Source organism: Panthera pardus, unplaced genomic scaffold (assembly GCF_024362965.1).
Source record: "Panthera pardus isolate Hobbes unplaced genomic scaffold, ASM2436296v1 HiC_scaffold_1, whole genome shotgun sequence".
Classification (NCBI taxonomy): Eukaryota; Metazoa; Chordata; class Mammalia; order Carnivora; family Felidae; genus Panthera; species Panthera pardus.
In genome coordinates, this window is record NW_026526654.1 from 86,020,609 (window position 1) to 86,035,335 (window position 14,727).

At 37.9% G+C, this 14,727-nt stretch overlaps 1 protein-coding gene across 4 annotated transcripts in view; it reads right to left on the bottom strand.

Annotated features, from left to right (window-relative positions):
* The window catches only part of NUP58 (nucleoporin 58), a 49,763-nt gene that overhangs the window by 24,298 nt on the left and 10,738 nt on the right, over positions 1-14,727 (bottom strand). For all 4 annotated transcript variants that reach the window (XM_019447948.2, XM_019447949.2, XM_019447947.2 and 1 more), the window contains exons 5-9: positions 12,057-12,167; positions 6,521-6,545; positions 5,355-5,420; positions 4,865-5,039; positions 1,596-1,675 (exon numbers count right to left, since the gene is read on the bottom strand). In XM_019447948.2, coding sequence (XP_019303493.2) covers positions 1,596-1,675; positions 4,865-5,039; positions 5,355-5,420; positions 6,521-6,545; positions 12,057-12,167 — 457 coding nt within the window. The remainder of the gene's footprint in view (positions 1-1,595; positions 1,676-4,864; positions 5,040-5,354; positions 5,421-6,520; positions 6,546-12,056; positions 12,168-14,727) is intronic.

The following is a 14,727-nucleotide window of genomic DNA, read 5'->3' on the forward strand; positions in this document are numbered from 1 at the left end:
AGAAAAAAATGCACGTTAGTGGAAAAGTCAGTAAAATTCAAGTAAGTTCTGTTGCTTGATTAGTAACACCACACCTATGTTAATTTCCTATTCTCGATAATTATACTGTGGTTACACAGTATTTTAACATTAAGGGAAGAAAGGTAAGGGATATAAGGAAGTACTATCATTTTTGGAAATTTTCTGTAAGTCTAAATAAGTTCAAAAAAGTTTTTTTAAAAAGTGCAATTGTCAACCAGATTTTACAAGTACTTACAGTCCTTATATTTATAATCTGAAAACACTATAGTGCCTGAGGAAAGCATGTAATTACTGCTACTACGCTGCTAAATTTAACCAGAGAATGCCAGATAAATAAAAGGGACCTTGAATGGTATACAAAGCGTGCTGTATGTAATTCTGTAAGAAATGGGCAACTACGAAAGCTTTTTGCAATGGAAAATGATACAATTCACCCCATTTCAAAACCAGCTCTGATGGCAGCATGACGAATGAGAAGGATAAACTACTAGAAGGCCGGTGAGGAACACAGCCCATGCTAATCTGAATAAGATAATCAGAGTATCACTGTCCTTGTTAACATGTCCTGATTTTGATCACTGAACTGTGGTTATGTAACAGAATGTTCTTATGTTTAAGCAATACACACTGAAGTACTTTAGCATAATGGGCATCTGTCTGCAAAGAATTCAAACTGTTCGGGGGGGGGGGGTGGAAATATGTATATATATTAGAGCAGGGAACAAAACAAACATAGTAAAAATATTAACATATAAGGAATCTCGATAAAAGATACATGGGAATTCTTTGTTTCCTTCTTGAACTCTTCTCTAAGTCTGAAATTATGTCACCATCAAAAGTTAAAAGAAAAAAGGGGTGAGAAACTAGGAGTCAGACCTCCACCACTCCTCATGCCTCGGGCCCCTCATCTCGAAGACTGGGATGGTGACAGCTGTAGAGGTTTCGTGGAAAATGAGATAAAGTATGTCAAGTGCTAAGTGCACTGCTTGGCCTATGGTAAGCATCTGATAAATATTAGCTATCATTAGCTCTAGCAACATGAAAAAATATAAAGAGACAAGATAGATACCACTTGGCAACTAGACAGACACACATCCTGGGTGAGAAGACTGCAGGTGGATGTTTTTTATTTTAACTTATCTACATTTTCTAACTGCTCCTTCTGATGATTTATTACCTGTGTGAATAAAGCTATGCAAACAAGTAAAAGGGTTAAACTACTTCTAGAACGCCCTGTTTAAGGAAGGGATTATCATAAAATTATTTTTAAATTAAAAAGTCCTTGTTGGTAAAAATATCTACTATCTGCAATATTTAATGCAGTGGAAAAGGCCATAACATACAAATGAAGTATCACTGCATAACCCTGGTTAAAAGCTCAGATCTTAGCCATCACTTACCCTTCGATAAAATGAAGATAATGAACTGCCTTCTTAGGGTTATTGTGAGAATTAAAAGGAGAAATCCGTGTCAAGTGCTTATTAACCCAGGCTTGCTACATAGTAAACTACAAATTCTTGGCCTATATATTGTACTGTTTGGCTTTCCTAAAGTGAGAAAATCCAGTAACTTACTCGGCGGGAGCTGTGTTTTCATGTTGGAGTCCAGGTGGTGTTTTCTGGGTTCTTAAAGCTATTTCAGCATTCTTTAACTCCTAACAGATCAGAGGGAGGGAGGGAGGGAGGGAGGGAGGGAGGGAGAGAGAGAGAGAGAGAGAGAGAGAAAGAAAGAAAGAAAAACAGAAAGAAAGAAAGAAAGAAAGAAAGAAAGAAAGAAAGAAAGAAAGAAAGAAAGAAAGAAAGAAAGATTAACCAGTTAAAAGCCAGGTTAAAAATACCAATGATCTCTGGACTGAAACTTCACACAATGCCACGCTCATGCTCCGAGAACACGTCATGTTTAACCTGTTTTACAAGTTGCCAAAACCTCTTTCCAAAGTATACTTTTAATGAAGGTTATGATAAATTTATAATGAGCTGCTATCTATTTTAAGAACTATGGACGTCTATACAATCTGTGAAGTTAATTCATCCACAGCAAAAGACTCTGCTATTATTTAAAAATCTTTAAGGGGCATCTGGGCGGCTCAGTCTGTTAAACATCCAACTCTTGATTTTGGCTCAGGTCATGATCTCATGGTTCATGAGATCAAGCCTCACATCCAGCTCTGGGCTCACCGTGCAGAACCTGCTTGGGATTCTCTCTCTTTGTGCCCCTCCCCTCCTCGTGCAAACATGCACACTCTTTCTCTCAAAATAAATAAACATTTTTTAAAAAGTGCCCTCTTGAGGCCTTTGTGCCTCAGTCATACCTTGTACCTAGAACATAGTACCGAACTGACTTAATTCACTCTCACTAGTATATCATGTGTATTTTGATCCCAGCACTTCTGCTGAAGTGGTAAAACAGATCCTTAAAAATGTTCACTGACTCCACGGACTCAATGATATAACCGCAACAAAGCATCTGGCACCTACCCTACCCAGAAAGAAGTTTAACTACACTTCTTGTTTAAACTCTTGAGTTATGTACCCCCCCAAAATGAAGTATTTAAAAGACTTTGCTTCCACAAGGTTCTGATGTTTGCAACCACAACACTGCTCCTCACCTCAGAATTGCTTTTATTTCCCCAAAAGGCTTTCTTTGAAGAAAAGGGTTTGGCGTTAAAGATTGATAACTTCACTAAGGGAATCAGAATATTTTTTCAATAGATAATTCACTGAAGTGTGGGTAGAGCACTAATTGCCGTAAATTAGAAATAACATAAGTTTAGATCAAATTTCTTTGATATCATCTACAAAATTTTCTAAACCCAACTTAGAGGACTTTAGCCCTAAGGAAGCTTTCTTTGATTCATCGTCTTCTTCATTTGCCACCTTTATATTCTACCCAAACTTTCATTATTTCATTTGCTCTTTTAGTCTTTTAGTGCCTTTCGGGTTGTGTTTTTATCTCTGAAAGACTATTAGCAAGTCGAGTACATAAAAAGTATTCCAAATATTTATGAATAGAATCATCTGGTACTAAAGTCACAACGGATCCCATTGTAACATTCACCTCTGAGTTGCCTCCTCTATTAGTGTGTTAATGAACTTTTCCATAGAATTTGTACAATTTCATACATTTCACATATGAAATTTGTGACTTCATGTAATGTTTAATCAGAGTCTAATCATTCTCCACCAGAGGCATAACATTTTCTTTCTCCTAGATATGACATATACATACATATATATGTGCATACATACACACACACACACACACACACACACACACACACGAGGAATAAGAGAAAAAGAAACATGGGAGAATATTTTATTTGTATTTAACCAATGTGTGTAGGCAACCAGGAATTCTGAAAGCAGACAACAAAGGCTTTGAATTCCTTTTTTTTTTTTTTAATTTTTTTTTAACGTTTATTTATTTTTGAGACAGAGAGAGACAGAGCATGAACGGGGGAGGGGCAGAGAGAGAGGGAGACACAGAATCAGAAGCAGGCTCCAGGCTCTGAGCCGTCAGCCCAGAGCCCAACGCAGGGCTCGAATTCACGGACCGCTAGATCGTGACCTGAGCTGAAGTCGGACGCTTAACCGACTGAGCCACCCAGGCGCCCCTTGAATTCCTTTTAAACATCATAGTTTAGAATAGCTACTTTAGTAACACATTTTCATTAAAAATATCACGAAAGTATTCTCCAATAGTTGACTTAAAGACTTAAAGGTAAGCACACACAAATTTCTAATTTTAAAATAAATAAGACCGGGGAATATAATGTACAGCATGGCGACGACAGTTAATAATAATGTATTATATATCTGCAAGTTGCTAAGAGAGTGGATCTTAAAAATTCTCATCTCAAGTGGGAAAGGTTTTTAGCTAAGCATGGTGGTAAATGTTAACTAGATTGGTTATGGCCATTTTGCAATAAAAATAAATATTGAATCATTATGTTGCACAGCTGAAACTAATGTAGTGTTATATGTCAATCATATTTCAAACAAAAAAGACATATAAGCAACTTTAATATTTTTACTTAAAATATAAAAGTAAATCATCTACCATCATTCTTCCCCACCAAAATAGATAAGAACGATATATATATATATATACATATATACACACACACACACACACACACAAAGTATGTATTTTTGTATATATTTAATATTTACAAAGCATGATATAGTTTTTATTTAATCACTGACAGACTTTTAAAAAAACGTTTTTCTGTCTAGCTTGTGTAATGCAGCAACTTAGCCAGTGGTCACTCTTAGAAAGCAAACTCGTCAGGAGCATCAACTCTAGAGTTGGATTACAAGGGTCAGAAACCAAGCTCTTCCATTTATTAACAAAGCTCTCTGCCCACTGTCTTATTTATATAAGGAAGATAAGAGTGCCTACCTCACAGAGCTGTCATGAAAACTAAACTGGATTAATAAATTGCTTAAAATACCGCCTCATATGGGGCACCTGGGTGGCTCCGTTGGTTAAGCATCTGACTTTGGCTCAGATCATGCTCTCATGGTTCATGGGTTCAAGCCCTGCATCGGGCTCCACACTGTGTAGAGCCTGCTAGGGATTCTCTCGCTCCCTCTCTCTCTGCCGCTCCCCTCCTCGTGCTCTCGCTCTCTCTCTCTCTCTCAATAATAAAAACTAAAAAACAAAAAAACACTGCCTCATACACAGTAAGCACTCAATACAAACTAGCAACTATTATTATTACAGCAATTTAAAACCGTACAAGCTATACGTAGTAAATCCTGATTTTATAAAAGACTGATTTCATTTGAAAAAAACATGGCAAAACAAAACCCTACAGTAAAACGACTGTAAGTTCATTTACCTGAGCAGTTTCTATTTTCAACTTGTCAATATTGAGAGTGTTTCTCTGTAATCCACTGGCAGCTAGTGACAGAAGCTGCTTCAGAGCTTTAATATCTTCTTGTACTTTAAGCATTGCTTTTGAAGACATTCTACTTATTTCCTCTTGTACCTGTTTCTGTTCCTTCACAAATTTCCTAAAAAGATACATAAAACTAAATTGAAAAAAAAATACACTTTTGGTTTCCTATAGAAAAAAAGTACCCTTACAATAGGCTGGCCAGAGTCCTGGTGTTTTAAGAAGGAAATATTAAAAATTCAACTACAGTTCACATTCTTTTTTGAGAATGACAGTTAACAAAAATTTAAGTCCTGTTCTGCTTTCTCTCTAGTTTCTAAAAACATTAAAATTTTTACCCAAGTTAAAACGTTTAAGAGAAAGAGATGTTCCCCCTAAAATATATTCTAGCATTCTTCAAAATGACTTATCTAATTATGTTTGACACACTTACTGGAGATTTTCAACATCCTGGCAGATGACAGGAGGTAGATTTTCATCCTTCAGTGCTTTACTATCCCTAAGAAAAATGCCACAGATGTTATTAAAGCCATTGAGGTAATAAAAAGCTGACGGCTGAGTTCCACTAGAGTATGTTAAGAGAGAAGAAGATAAAGCAAATATTCCCCATTTATACATTTCATGAATGATTTCAAAGCTCTTTATAAACAACTATAAATTTCTTGACCTTTAAAATAACTTTAACAATTCACCTGACATAGAGAGATCTTTTCTAAAAAGACTGGCACCTATTACAAGTAAACATAAATGCATTTGACTAAATGTTTAAGAAAAAAATTTAGAAAATACAACAGATTAAATATTGAATTAAGTTGTCCCGGCTCAAAAATTCTACGACTGTCATTTCATTCGGTTAAAAAATATTAAAAAATTCTTTAGAGTCTACAAAACTTCTCATAATGAGATGCTCCAAATATTTTACTTTATTTTATAATTTCAATTTGTTTTTCAATAAAATAAGACCTAGGAATAGCTTAAGGAAATCATACATGTGTAATGAGGATAGGAATAAGTGAAATTTGGCATGCCATAATGTAATTACCAGTTAAATTTCAGTCACAGATTTGCTACTAACTCCTTGCTATAACCTCTAGGCAAATCTCAGTCTCTTTCAGCTTCCTATTTATGTAATAGGGCTAAAATATACACAAGATGTTTTAGAGGCATGAACTTGATCATTTATTTACAACTGTTTTATTTAATGTAAAAAGTAGGTGAGAAAATACAAGTGGTAGTAAAAATAATGATCTTCGAACATACGATGTATATGGAGGCTCTTCTCCCTCTTCATCATCATAAAATAAATGGTACTGGTGTAGTAACTTACATCTAAAAGGTATGTTTAGATATAAAATTGGGCATAAAGTGTTCTGGAAAGAATTGGTTGTAAGTTTTCCAAATGATTAAAACTTGAAGATTTGACCATCCCATAATCTTTCCAGAGCATAGGTTTATTATTTATTTTTGACAAAAACTGATGCAAAGAATTTTTCTTCTAAATGCCTATATGGTTTCATTTACTTCCAACCATACCATTTGCCTACTATTTAATAAATAAAACTCAATTAAAATATTTTAAAAGTTAGACTGTAAACTTACTCTGGTCTTGTTCCTGTTTTATCACCTAGAAAATTCAAGAAGCTTCATGTAAAAACAGGTCATTCAACAATGTCTTCCAAATAGAAGTTTCAATTTAATGCAAGCTAAGGTATATACAGAAACTGTTCAGCATTTCTTAGACTGCCTCTTAAACAGCACGTGAGGCCATGACGTGTCACCAACTTGAAACAGAGCACGTTACGGAGACATGTTTGTGTACATATAAACAGACAGTTATATAGTTGATTTGTATCTATCTCATTCAAGGGCCGAATCTTCCTCTTTCAACGGTCTTCCATGAGAAATATTCCGGCCTAGCAGTTTAACTCCTGAAAGTTCTACTTGACACTTTTTTAGATTAGAATATTAAAATATATCAGATGACCTGATCATCTCTAAATATTTTACAAAAGCAGCAAATTTTTTTAAAAATGAAGTCTTTAATGTGTGCAGATATAGCAACAACTTTCTAATTACACCTACTTAGTAGTTATCATTAATAGCATATATCTATATAAGCAGAAAAGTAAAAAAAGCTCCTTCAGCAAAATGCAGTGACTTACTTTCTGCTCTTCCAAAATTTGTCACTATAAAGACCCACTTATTAAAATTTTTTTTAACGTTTATTTATTATTGAGAGACAGAGAGAGACAGAGGGTGAGCAGGGGAGAGGCAGAGAGAGAGGGAGACACAGAATCTGAAGCAGGCTCCAGGCTCTGAGCTATCAGCACAGGGCCCGACACAGGGTTTGAACTCACAAACCGCGAGATCATGACCTCAGCCGAAGATGGATGCCCAATCGACTGAGCCACCCAGGCGCCCCAAGACCCGCTTATTTAAAAAAATATATAGGAACACACAAAACTGAATCCCACCAAAGAACCTCAGTGGTTCGTCTTCCAGGCTTTTTCTGTACTTACACATTTTTAAAAGCAGTCAGGATTACTAGAAGTAATATTTCAACACATTTTTTCAGCACGTTATAAGTTTTCCATGTCACTTAACGTGACTTTAAATGACCATAGGATATGATGATGTAGCTGTATCGGAACCTTTATGCCCAACCCTCTTCTTAACATATGACCATTCACTACATAAACAATGCCGCTACAGTCGATATAGTTATCCATAAATACTTGTTCACTACTTTATTTGTATTCCAAAAAAGAAGAATTTATAGGTCAAAGATTATTTCAGGGAAGGCCTCTGACATATTATCAAACTGATCCTTTAACACAGTTGTTCCAATTTATCCTCCCAACTACTATGAATAAGAGTAGCTTTTCCAAGGTGCCTGGGTGGCTCAGTCAGTTAAGAGTCTGACTCTTGATTTTGGCTCAGGTCACGATCTCACGGATTGTGAAATCGAGCCTCACGTCGGGCTCCGCACTGACAGAGCACAGCCTGCTTGGGATTCTCTCTCTCTCTCCCTCTGCCCCTACCCTGCTCATGCTCTCTCTCTCAAAATAAATAAAAAATAAACATTAAAAAAAAAAGTACCTTTCCCATCACACTCTCAACAATGAACTTATGTTTTAAAAAAAATCACTGCTGGTATTTAAGTGGAAAATGCCACTTCATTATAATGCAAATTCCTATTTCTGACAGTACTAAGTAAAATACTTCAAATGTTAGTTAAACAAGTATATTTCTCCTTTTGTGAACAGTCTGTTCAGGTTATTTGGGTATCTCTGAGGTATTTTTCTTATTGCTTCTAAGAGCTATTTCAACATTAAGTATATAATTCTTTGTCTCATGTATTTCATGTGTCTATTTCTAAAATTAGATCCTACTTTTAAGATACATCTCAGTTTCAGATGTTAAAATGTGAAAATATAAGCATCTAGAAATGAAGCATTTTAGTCCCAATTTGTCATTTACCTTCTTCCTTTGTCCATGGGGTTTCTTTTGTTTACCTCTTTAATCCAACTATAGTTTCTTTTTCCCTATTTTGTATTGCACAGATGCTAAGATTTCTCTCCTTCACAGTTGAACGTTTCTGAAACCGGTACCCACGTTCTCCAGATGGGTGTCTCCAATTTGATGAGACACAGCAATATAAAGTAGGGATTTAATTTTTTTCTAGATAGTTCAACTTCTTTATTGACTCAAGTACTGTTTTGCTCTCTGACATTCCATTCTTATTATATTTACAAAAGTTTACACACGGACAAACCTGTGTATATAAAACTTAGGCCTGCTTTTAGCTCACTCTGGGCGGGCGGACTAGCGCGTGTAGCTTTGCCCCTCTTAATACCCGTGGGCTGCTTTGAGAGCGTCCTACTAGAGCTCCGCGTCTGCTCTTGCCTTCCCGCACACCATCTCCCACGTGGCTCTCCTAACCGTCTTCTTCAAACACGTATCTCAGGTCACATCACCCACATCGCAGCCCTGCGAGGTCTCAGCCGTCCCCAGTGTAATCCAAAGCTCCTCAACGTGGCACCCAAGGCCCTTGGTGACCTCTGCAATCTCCTCGTCCTGTTCTGTAGCTGGTCTTCCAGCAGTTCCTCAGAAAAGGGCTAAGATCATCGTCATCCCCAGGCCCAGCTCCATACCGCGCCTCCTCACACAACTTTGCTTCCTACCACTCTTGATCTGATTAAATCCAGTAACGCAGGTCCAGGCTAACTGATGTAGCCACTAGAAAGACAGAAAGCCTCAGGTTAAAAAAGAACCCCTTGACACGTAGGAGCAGACGACAGGGAACCAGAGGTGGCACATGAAGTCACGTGCGCTTATTCCACGATTCCTCTGGCTCAACGCTCACCAAGGTTGTGGGCGGAAGACAAGGGAGGGAGGGCCCAGGAAAAAGCGGGGAGATTAACTCCTTACATTTCTCTTCCTCCTTTGCCTCACTCAGCCCTTTCACGTGGAGCCTAAAAGCAATTACAATAAAGAGAGAAGCAGTTTCATGAATGAAAGTAGTTGGAGGGTACCAAGCTGCTCTAGCTGAGTAAAAAAAGAAGCTGCTAAAATATCTAAGGTTTTTTCTAAGTATGGAGTCGCTACACAGAAAACTAAAAACAAGAGCTACACCCCTATGTTTAGAAATTAGTCAACTTTTGGGGCACCCGGGGGGCTCAGTCGGTTGAGTGTCCAACTTTGGCTCAGGTCATGATCTCACGGTTTGTGAGTTCGAGCCCCCCGTCGGGCTCTGTGCTGACAGCTCGGAGCCTGGAGCCTGCTTCGGATTCTGTGTCTCCCTCCCTCTCTCTGCCCCATCCCCACTCATGCTCTGTCTCTGTCTTAAAAACAAATAAAACATTAAAACAAAAAAAAAGAAATTAGTCAATTTTCATTCAAAGAAAAACAATCCTAAATATTCTAAGTTTAAAAGGATTTTGCCAGGGGTGCCTGGGTGGCTCAATTGGTTAAGCATTCAGCTCTTGATTTCGGCTCAGGTCATGATTTCACGGTTCGTGAGATCGAGAGCAAGCCTGCTTGGGATCCTCTCCCTCTGCCCTGCCTCAGCTCGTGCACATGCATGCTCTCTCACTCTCAAAATAAAAATAAACGTAAAAAAAAAAAAAAGGATTCTGCCAACTTTTAGGATAGTACTTCACCCTAGCATAGTATCTCTTCACAATAAAAACCATGTCCCGGGGCGCCTGGGTGGCTCAGTCGGTTAAGCGGCCGACTTCAGCTCAGGTCATGATCTCACGGTCCGTGAGTTCGAGCCCCGCGTCAGGCTCTGTGCTGACCGCTCAGAGCCTGGAGCCTGTTTCGGATTCTGTGTCTCCCTCTCTCTGACCCTCCCCCGTTCATGCTCTGTCTCTCTCTGTCTCAAAAATAAATAAACGTTAAAAAAAAAAAAAAAATTAAAAAAATAACCATGTCCAAGACAAAAAAATTCTCACATATGGACACAGCACATTTTACACCTTCATCTACTGCCTCATTTTTAATTCTTCATGGGGTTTTAATGCAATGTGCATGCATATGCCCTAGTGAACATGTTTTCATCAGAGGCAGAAGAGACATTGCAAAACAAAACAATCACACACATGGAACCAGCAACACTAAAAAACTTTTGAAAATGAATCTGGATTGACAATTTTTAAAAAGAATACCCAGCATGGCAGGAGCATAGCAAGAAGGGCATTTTCTTTTCTTTTTTTTTTTTTTTAACATTTATTTTATTTTTGAGACAGAGAGAGACAGAGCATGAATGGGGGAGGGGCAGAGACAGAAGGAGACACAGAATTGGAAGCAGGCTCCAGGCTCTGAGCCACCAGCCCAGAGCCCGACGCGGGGCTCGAACTCACGGACTGCGAGATCATGACCTGAGCTGAAGTCGGACGCTTAACCGACTGAGCCACCCAGGCGCCCCGAGAAGGGCATCTTCATACTGGCTGGTGGGAAATAAATTGGTAAAACCTTTCTGGAAAGTAATTTCACAATATACACTAAGAGTCTCCAAAATTGTTTCTCTCTCCAAACCAATGATTCAGTTTCTAGGTTATCTGTCCTAAAAAATTAACTGAAAATATGAATGAAAAGTTATACTAAAAGCAAACACCTAGACAGCATTTACTGTTTGCCTGGCTCTGCTGAAGTTTTATGAATAGTAATCCTCAGACCAACACCATGAAGTAGGTACTGTTACATTGGGCCCACTTTACAGATAAAGAAACTAAAGCCCAGAGGCATAAACAACTTGAGTAAGGTCACAGAGCTTGTAAACAGTTGAGCAGACCTGAACCCAGGCAATTTCAGCCCGAGTGTACATCTTTAAAGTACAATACTATGTTGCCTTTCCCTATAAAGATGCCCGATACACTGATACTTCCCAGAAGACCTAAAAACAAATATTAATAATAGAATGATGGCTAATGATACATCCATTCATAAAACTGATATTAAGCTACATTAAAATATTTCTGAAGAATTACTGAGTTGGCAAATACTTCTGATAGAACACATGAGAAAGAACAGGTTATAAATAAAGGAATATAGTTGACCTTTGAACAACACAGGGGTTAAGGGGTGCCAACCTCACAGGCAGTTGAAAATCCACATATAACTTGTGACTCCCCAAAACTTAACTACTAATAACCTACTTCTGACCCAAAGCTTTACCAATAACATAAACAATCAATGAACACACACTACGTACGTTACGTATATTATACACTGTATTCTTACAATCAGATAAGCTAGTGAAAAGAAAACACTATTAAGAAAACTATAAGGAAGAAAAAACACACTTCCGGTGCTGTTACTTATTGGGAAAACCCAGACGTGGACTTGCACAGTTCAAAGCGTGTCGTTCAAGTGTCAACTATAGTATGTGCTCATGATCCCAACTTAAGAATATATATTAATACACACATGAAGATAGCTACGTAAGGCATATGCACATACAAATCTCAGTTTTCTACAAAAAGAAAATCTTAAACACACACCACATGCGTCATTTGGGAAATACAATCAAATTTAAAAGTCAAAACTTTACTACTTAATATGTAACTAACATCTTCCAGACACAGGAGTTTAAGTCACTGTAAGAACATAAAATTATAGTAACATTACTTACTCTTTTTATCTGATGAGCTACTAAAATCTATACCACCAAGGCCTTCACTGCCAGCAGTTGAAGTAGCTGCCGTGGTTCCCAAAGTCAAGCCTAAAGCATTCTGCCCAAGTCCTACAAATAAACCAAATATTATTTATAAGCCCAGAGGGATAAACATCCACTGCCTCATTTTTCACTGAAACTCTTCATAATTTCACCTTAATGACCAAAGCATTCAAATTGCTTTTAAGTTGGATCCTGGATTTTCTTCATACTTGATTTAAGCAAATAACAAGAACAAGTCTAGAGTATGCTTTGGACAAAGACTGATAGTCTTGCTGGGATCCGATGGTATAAGGAGTTTGATGATGTAATTTTGATTTCTTTACTTTTTAGGCAATCTTTTTAGGTGTAGCTGACACACAATGTCACATTAGTGTCAGGTGTACAATGGTGACCTGACAAGTCGACACATCACGCTATGTTCACAAGTGTAGCTACCCCATGTGTCACCGCACAACCTTATTACAGTACCACTGACCATATTCCCTGGGCTGTACCGCTCATCCCCGAGATTTGTTCAGTCCGCAACTGGAAGCCTGCACCACCTACTCACCTTCGCCCATTTTGCCCATCCTCCTACCCCACCCACTCTGACAACCATCACTTTGTTCTCTGTATTTACGGATCTGTATCAATTTTTCTTTACCATCGCTTCTCGGCCTTTTGGCTAAGATCAAGTGCAATTTTTCTTTACCAGAAGGATCAGAGAGTGTAGGTTAGTTAATTCAATACATGTGAACAATCCATTTTATCTGTTGCTTTTTAAACCCTCTCTACAAAAGCAGTTTTAGCTTGTACACTTTCAGGTGAACGCTTCACGTCTTCCAACCAGGCTTTGGAATCGTATACTTTTAAAATTACCTAGTACTGGATGTGTGAATTAACTTGATAGAATCCCTTTACAATGTATATGTATGTATCAAATCATCATGCTCTACACTTTAAATATCTTACAATTTTATTTCTCAATTATACCTCAGTGAAGGTGGGGACGGACAGATAAATAAAACAGTAATGATTTGTAAGGTTTCAGTATTAATATAAAGCAAATAGTTTTACTATTAATGAAATTTAAAGAGCTGACAGTTGGAAGCCTTACAGTTCAAACATCATCAAAACTGCATACTCCCAAGTTCTTTTCATAAACCTTAAAAAAGAAAGAAAAGAAAATTCATGTATTTAAATCCCACCTGACTGACAAAAGGAATTGAAGGGGCTAGACTGTTAATCTTAAATTATTAATGTATGCTTGTGAATCAAGTAGCAAAATTTTAGAGACCTTGCATTGGTAAATCACAGAAGTCCATATGTTCCCAAGCTGACAATACGGACAGTATGCTATTTAGAGAAACAGTAGGATGTACTGGGTCTGAGCACAGGAAGACTGAAAGCTGGATTCAAACACTGGCAATGTGTGAAAAAAACAATGCTAAACATACGTTAATTTTTTAAAGTCAATGGCATCTTTAGGTTAGCATAACCATAAATTAAGCACTGATGTGTGTCTAGAGCCTAAGAAAAATTAGAACAGACCTAAAAACTCATCAGCAGACACAAAAACAAAACTCAACCTCCCCTATTATTTTTGTGTTTTGCTCTCACAGGAACCTTTAGAAAAGATGTTTAAATATTTATCCTGCAAGGAAATGTACGTTATAGTCATCCACTGATTTGTTTCTTTGAAGACATTTTGAGTACCTAAAAGGTTAGACAATAGTGACAAAGATAAAGTGTTTGAAAGATCAAAGCAAACTTGAACACCACAAATTTCTACAGCTTATCCTGACGAACTCAAACTCCTTTTTCCCTTTTCCACTGACCCAGAGTTTCTTCATTGAATTTAGTATCTGAATAGAGGACACAAAAGAACCATAACTAATAGAAAACATCAGGTCATACTCCATCTCTCCCACATACCAATTATTAGACACATATTAGGTGTTCAGCAAAACTTCTGAAAATCAAATAGCCATTATAAATGAACGTATTGGAAATTCTGTGATTTCAACACGTTATCAACTTTTCTTTTTTTTTTATTAAAAAAAATTTTTTTTTCTTTTAGTGTTTATTTAGTTTTGAGACAGGGAGAGACAGAGCACAAGCAGGGGAGGGGCAGAGACAGAGTGGGAGACACGGAATCCAAGGCAGGCTCCAGGCTCTGAGCTGTCAGCACAGAGCCCGACGCGGGGTTCGAACCCACGAACCCGTGAGATCAAGACCTGAGCTGAAGTCGGATGCTTAACCGACTGAGCCACCCAGGCGCCCCAACACGTTATCAACTTTTCCTAACTCATAAATTAGGTTAGGAAACAGAAACTCCTTTTTTTTGAGAGAGAGAGAGAGAGAGAGAGAGAGAGAATACAAGCAGGGGAGGGGCAGAGAGAGTGAGAGAGGGAGAAAGAATCCCAAAGACGCTCCATGCTTGGCACAGAGCCGGAGACGGGGCTCGATCCCACAGCCGTGAGATCAAGACCTAAGCCAATATCAAGTCAGATGCTTAACCCACCGAGCCACCCAGGCGCCCCAAACAGAAATTCTTGATTCTATATTGCTATGTGAGATAATTATACAATGTCTTCAAATCAGAGGAAAGCTTTTCTCACTTCCACATAGCCCCAATGGCTGTCCT